The sequence below is a fragment of the Scyliorhinus canicula genome, chromosome 14, assembly GCF_902713615.1.
Source record: "Scyliorhinus canicula chromosome 14, sScyCan1.1, whole genome shotgun sequence".
Taxonomy (NCBI): Eukaryota; Metazoa; Chordata; class Chondrichthyes; order Carcharhiniformes; family Scyliorhinidae; genus Scyliorhinus; species Scyliorhinus canicula.
In genome coordinates, this window is record NC_052159.1 from 148,756,596 (window position 1) to 148,763,268 (window position 6,673).

Consider the following 6,673-nt stretch of genomic DNA (forward strand, 5'->3'; position numbering starts at 1 on the left):
AATATCCTGACTTGGGCTCACAAGTGCCCCCCCCCCCCCCCCCCCCCCCGCCCTCCCCCACCACCCCCCACCATCGGGAACATTCTTTCTGAATCCAACCTGTGAGAATTTTCTAAGTTTCGGTGAGATCCTTTCTCACTTTTCAAAACTCCAATGAATATAATCCTAACTGGCAGATCCCTGCAGTGGTCCACGTAGTCACTGCCTGCCAATTGGAAAAAGACCCATTTATTCCAACCCCTTGCTTTTTGTCTGCGAACTAGCTTTCTATCCATCACAAGACACCACCCACAATCCCATGTGCTTTAACTTTACATTGTAATCTGCTGGTGAGACCTTGTGAAAAGCCTTCTAAAAGTTTAAATAAACCACATCGACTGGTTCTGCCTGGTCAACTCTACTTGTTATGCACATTCTCCCCGTGTCTGCGTGGGTTTAACCCCCACAACCCAAAGATGTGCAGGATAGGTAGATTGGCCAGGCTAAATTGCCCCTTAATTAGAAAAAATAATTGGGTACTCTAAATTTATTTAAAAAAAACTCTACTTGTTATATCTTCAAAGAATTCCAGTAGATTTGTCAAGCATGACTGCCCTTTCATAAATCCATGCTGACTTTGCCTGATTACACGACATGCTGGATACTTGCAAATGCTGGAATGCTCTGAAATGCTTGATAATGGACTCCAGCAACATACCTACTACCAACGTTAGGCTCACTGGTCTATTGTTCCCTGTTTTCTCTTTCCCTCCCTTTTTGAATAGTGGGCTTAAATTAGCTACCCTCCAATCTGTCTATTGACCTTCCTTCCAGTAATGTTTCCCAGTCCATCATAGCAAACACATGCCTCATACCGTCATAGTTACCTTTACTGAGATTCAGGACCCTGGTCTCAGAATCAACTACCTCACTATCCACCTTGATAAAGAATTCCACCATATTATGGTCACTCATCCCCAAGGGTTCTCTCACAACTAAATTGCCAACTAATCCTTTCTCATTGGACAATACCCGTTCAAGATGGCCTGTTCCCTTGTTGGTTCCTCAATGTATTGGTCCAGAAAACCATCCTGTTTGCACTCTAGAAATTCCACCTCTATTGTACTGTGACTAATTTGACTCACCAAATCTATATGCAGATTAAAGTCACCCATAATCACAGATGTTCCTTTATCACCTTCATCTCTGATTTCCACTCTCAAGCTATTCCCTACATTAGCACTACAGATTGGTTGTCTGTTTACCGCCCCTATGAATATTTTGTGCCCTTTGATGTTTCTTAACTCAACCCATATAGATTTCACATTGTCTATGCTAATATCTTTCCTCAATATTGTCTCAATATCTTCTTTGATCAACAATGTAACTCCACCACCTTTCCGTTCTGTCTGTCCTTCCGAAAAACTGAATACACCTCAATGTTTAGTTCCCATGCTTAATCACCTCAGAGCCTTGCTTCCGTAATCCCATCTCTATCATACCCCTTTACATCTATAACTAATTCATCCATTTTATTTCAAATGCTTCAAGCATTCAATTCTTGCCATTTCCAATGATTCTGACTGTGTCTCAGTCAATTACCTCTTCTTTTCGTATTTTTTCTGGCAATGTTAACTGCAATGTTTTTGCCAAGTCTGAAAGCTTTTTTTTTAGTCTCTGTTTGTAAGGTACTGCATGTGACCTTCTCCAGCCCTAAAAACACTCGGAGCCTCTGAAAGAGCTATTGTCCACAACACACTCCCGACTTAAACTGGAATACACCATCTGAAAGGCAAACATAAATATGCTCGCCCCTCACTGTCTATAAGCTCACTAAGCCAACCCAATCATGAAAGATAGACTTTTACCCCACAAGCCCCCAATTTGTTATGGGCCAAGGTTTAGAAAACTCCAAAGTGTATCATGGAGTTCACCTGACCTACAACTGTTTATAGATTTTAGTTACAAGGAGCATAACGGCCTGTCTTTCAGGTGTTATTCAACAGAGGCCTTAATCACTTAATCAAAAACAAGCTTTATTCTATAAATTCAGTTAACATTTTTTATTAACACACACAGTAAGCATTTTTATCAACTACAAACATGAATACCCCACACAGCTACAGTAATTTATGTATAAACCTTGAAGAATTCCCCTTAACTGTTTCAATTTAATAACAACAGCCCATAAACCAGAAAACCCTTTAACCAAAACAGTAGGTAACTGTAATTATTGTTTTTTTTCTTCCTTGGAATGACTCTTTAAAATAGAGAGACAGGTCAAAATACTTCTCTTTCTGATCCTGCAGCAGCCAAATGTGAAAATTTAAAGCAAAAAAAAACACGGAGCCACTCAACAGCCCCAAACCAAAGCGAAAGTAAAACCAATTCCCAGAGCCACAGCCCAGCTCCACCCACACAATGACATCACTGAAGCCACGATAAGACAAAAACGTTTCTTAACGGGACACTCCCATGACAAATTCAATTAATAGTTCCGGAATCGAATGCTGGTCTCCATGACGGTAACCTTGACAACTGTCATAATTTTTTAAAAAACGTTTGTCGGCTTAGGTAGGCTTCTCTTTCCAGGGGCCGGTGCAGACTCGATGGGTCAAATAGCCTCTTTCTGCATTGTAAATTAGAGGATACTATGATACTGGTGTCTTTCGGGGAAAGATATCTGCCATTCCTATCTGGTCTGGCCCACATGTGACCCCAGACCCGCAGTAATGTGATTGACTCTCAACTGCCCTCTGAAATGGCCCAGCAATCACTCCGTTTAAGGGCAAAAACGCATGGGAAACAAATACTTAACTTGCCAGCAACCCGTATGCCATGAAATGAAAATAAACATCCCTGCCAATTGCCTGTCCTAAAATACGGGAGGAAAATCAGGTGGAAGCGGTTATTTCTCATTTGTTTTGAATGAAATCATATTGCTTGCTCCGGACAGAGGTTCTCCATTTCCACCCCCACTCCCTGACCCTGCCAGGTCAACCCAAGGGAAAGTCTTGAGGTTCCTAAGGGAGACCTCGGTTGAAGGCCCCTTCACATTGGTTGCCATCTGAAGACTGAGAAGCAGTGCATGAGTGAGTGAGGCAAACGCGCGATCGATGAAAACTATGCTGTGAGGAAATTGCACTTTTATCATTTTTAAAACTACCATCCGGGTGATGATAACTAGATTTAAATGTGGCTTGGCTATAAATGGCGAAGCAGAGCATGGAGTTTGTACCAAACGTGCAGAGGAACATGCAAATGGACTGAATGTACCTTCTTTGAACATCTTCATTGATCGCTGTTTGCAGAGCATTGTTACTGTGGGAAAATAAACATTTAATAGGTCAGTTTTGGAGCCCAGCCTTCACTGGCTTCAGCTGTGCTCAACCTCAGTCAGTAATGTCTTGATATGTGCTTTCAAATCAATGCCTGTTATAATGGAGGATGTATGCTTAACATTGTTCCTTGGAAAACTCAATAAGAAACATTTCCAAAAAAAAAAACATTGTTCCTTGGCGCAGTGGTTAGTACTGCTGCCTCACGGCCCCGAGGTCCCAGGTTCGATCCCGGCTCTGGGTCATTGTCCGTGTGGAGTTTGCACATTCTCCCCGTGTCTGCGTGGGTTTTGCCCCCACAACCCAAAGATGTGTAGGGTAGGTGGATTGGCCACGCTAAATTGCCCCTTAATTGGAAAAAATGAACTGGGTACTCTAAATTTATTTAAAATAAACATTGTTCCATTGTGTCTCTGTATTTATTGTTTTCCAATGCAAACTTTACACTTAAATGTTTGAAGCAGTAACGTCATGGACAGAAGCTGTGGGGCGGGATTCTCCACTCACTGGCGGGGGAGGCCATACCGGGGCCGGGGAGTGGCGTGAACTACTCTGGTGTTGGGCCGCCGGGAAGGTGCGGAATACTCTGCACTTCTGTGGATTAGGCCGGTGCCGGAGTGTTCGGGGCCGCATCAACCGGCGCCAAAGGGCCTCCACCGGCCAGCGCGAGTTGGCGCATGCGCAGGAGTGCCAGCGTGTGCTAGCGTGATTGTAGCACATAAGCAGGGGGCTTCTTCTTTGCGCCAGCCATGGCAGACCGTTACAGTGGCCGACGCGGAGAGAAAGAGTGCCCCCACGGCACAGGCCCACCAACGGACCGGTGGGCCCCGATTGCGGGCCAGGCCACCGTGGGGGCACCCCCCGGGGCCAGATGCCCCCCCCCCCCCAAAGGACTCCGCAGGCCGCGCGCAGAGCCAGGTCCTGCCTTTACGGACCTGGTTTGATTTACGCAGGTGAGACTGGCCAGACACTGACTGGGCTGGAGAATTGCCAGGGGGTGGGGGGGGGGGGGCACTGCCAGCGGCCGCCGACCGGCGCGGCGCGATTCCCACCCCGCCAAAACCCCAGAGCCGGAGAATTCGGCAGCGGGCGTCAGTGCGTGATTAACCCCAACCCCCCCCGACGATTCTCCGACCCGCCCATAATATTCCACTTTTCGTGCCAACATTAACTTCCAAACAGCAATCCTTGTTTTGTTTTGAATCAGCAGTCGCTAAATACTATTAATAAAATGTTTATTTTTTTCGTTCAATTTGGACAGGGTACACTGGTGTGGAGTCATGTTAAGATATCCTGTGGGATTCTCCGTCGGCGGGATCCTCCGCTTTGTCGGCAGCGCACCCACGCCCGTGGGTTTTTCTGACGGCGTGGGGGTGGGCACAATAGAAAACCCCATTGGCCGGCTGCGGGAACCATGAATCCCGCTGCCGGCAGGGGCGTGCTGCACTGCGCCGCGCCGTAAACCGGGGCTGGTGAGATGGACAATCACAGCCATTCTGTATAACAGGTTGCGGTCATGCGGCAATCTTAAGAGAAGGAACAGTGCATGACAAGGAAGGTTTCGGGAGGCTATTGCATATGAACTGTATTTCCATTTTGTTCAAAGTCTTGTGAATGTACTGACTTTGGTTTCTCTGTCAACAGGCAGCTTCCCTGAACATCGGGAGAGCCGGGGCCTGCGTTGTGGTTGTCAAAATGTGAAGCCTGCAGTCATTGCATGAAGCTTTTCCTTCTATTGCTTTGAACTGGTGTCTAACATGCGTTTTCATCACCGACTCTCGCTCGCAACCCATGGAGCCTGCGCGCAGGCGTCAACTGCACATCTGCCTCCTCCGAAGAAGTATCTGTGGATGATCAAAATGGCAACTAAAGCAAACCAGGGGACCTTGAAAAGAATCAAAAGCATTCAACGATCAGCCTAAATTCTCCTCGACACACTTAGCAATCAGCACAGAGCCAAACGGAGAAGAAATTCAAGACAAATCCTTTTTTCTTTTGAGGACAAGGCCTATTGGCAGCATTGATATATTTAAATTAAGACTTTGGGATTGCTACACAGTCCAATGCATCACCCTGAACACTTAAAGAGTAAACTGCCAAGTCAGTATTTGAGTTTAATGGATTTGTTCGCCATAGAGAAGTTAAAATGTTTGGAATTTGGTTCCGGAATTGCCTCCTCTCCTGACATAATATTTGTACGAAGAATTGTCCAGTATACATTCCAAATGAGGCTTCTGTAACTAGAAACCGAAAGCACACACATGTCATCTTTCACTTCGGCTCTCTGTGATAACTGTGTATAGATAAATTGAATCGGCAATTTTAGAAGAGAAAGACTGAGCTTGCTTTGGGTGTTTCTGGTATCAATATGCCATGTCATATTCTCTCGAGAGTGACCATTACGTCCACACTTAAATTATAAGCAAGGTGTATAATATTAAACGATCAACTTATTAGAACCTCATGATGGTGGAATGTTTCTTATTATTTTATTCTTTCCTCATCTGCTTTAAACTGGATAACTTTTAGTAACGCCATCTTAAAGTGGCCACACTGTTTTATTTCCTACGCCTGACACCTTTGGTGAAATTGAGATTTGTTTGTAAATGTCCTTCTCATTCACTGTTATTCTCAAATCACTCGCATTGAAGTGACACGTTAGCAAGTTAATAACTTTACACAGTGAATTACGTTTTTGAGGCCCTGTGATGATTATGTGGGCAAATGCAGTTTTGGCCGTGGGCAGCACACTCACCTCTTAGTTTAGAGGTCATGGGTTCAAGTCCTGCTCCAAAGGTGTGAGCACAAACTCTAGAGGAGGAACGTACTTAAGGAGTGCTGCGCTGTTGGAGGTGCTGTCTTTCAGATGTGGTGTTAAACAGATACCCCAAGGAACAAAAGGGGCTGTTTTGCCCCATTGTTGGCGGCACTACATGTTCCCATGTGAGATCCAAGGTGGTGTCTCGGTGTGTGTGCACATTTGTAGGGAGAATTGCACTGGATGCCATATTGGTGAAAGCATCAGTGTGTGTGCAGTAAATGTCCTCGAGAGGTATACAGAGAAAGCCGATTTTGGATGCCAATCAGTGTAGATTCCTGGCTTAACAGCAGCAATGCCATTTTGGAGCCATGCTTCTCCCAACGTTCTCTCTTAAACTTACAGAGCAGAACATGTGTTCATCAGCAGCAGGAAGAACCTCTCTCCTCCCCACCATCGTTACTTACACGGTAGATTTTGATTGATTAGTTTAAGCTGTGGCTACGATTCTACAAATGGCACATACTTTCTGCCGTTGGTTAAAGTTGTAAAAGTCTGCAGGGAGTGTTGTGGCAGATGTTGACTTGGAGAATGGACG

General features: G+C 45.2%; 1 protein-coding gene across 2 annotated transcripts in view; it reads left to right on the top strand.

Moving 5' to 3' along the window:
* LOC119977701 (kelch-like protein 1) overlaps window positions 1-5,770 on the top strand; it is a 358,199-nt gene extending 352,429 nt beyond the window's left edge. For both annotated transcript variants that reach the window (XM_038818882.1, XM_038818883.1), the window contains one exon: window positions 4,962-5,770. In XM_038818882.1, the coding sequence (XP_038674810.1) occupies window positions 4,962-5,018 (57 nt within the window). In that variant the 3' untranslated portion in view covers window positions 5,019-5,770. The remainder of the gene's footprint in view (window positions 1-4,961) is intronic.
* The last annotated feature ends 903 nt before the right edge of the window (window positions 5,771-6,673 follow it).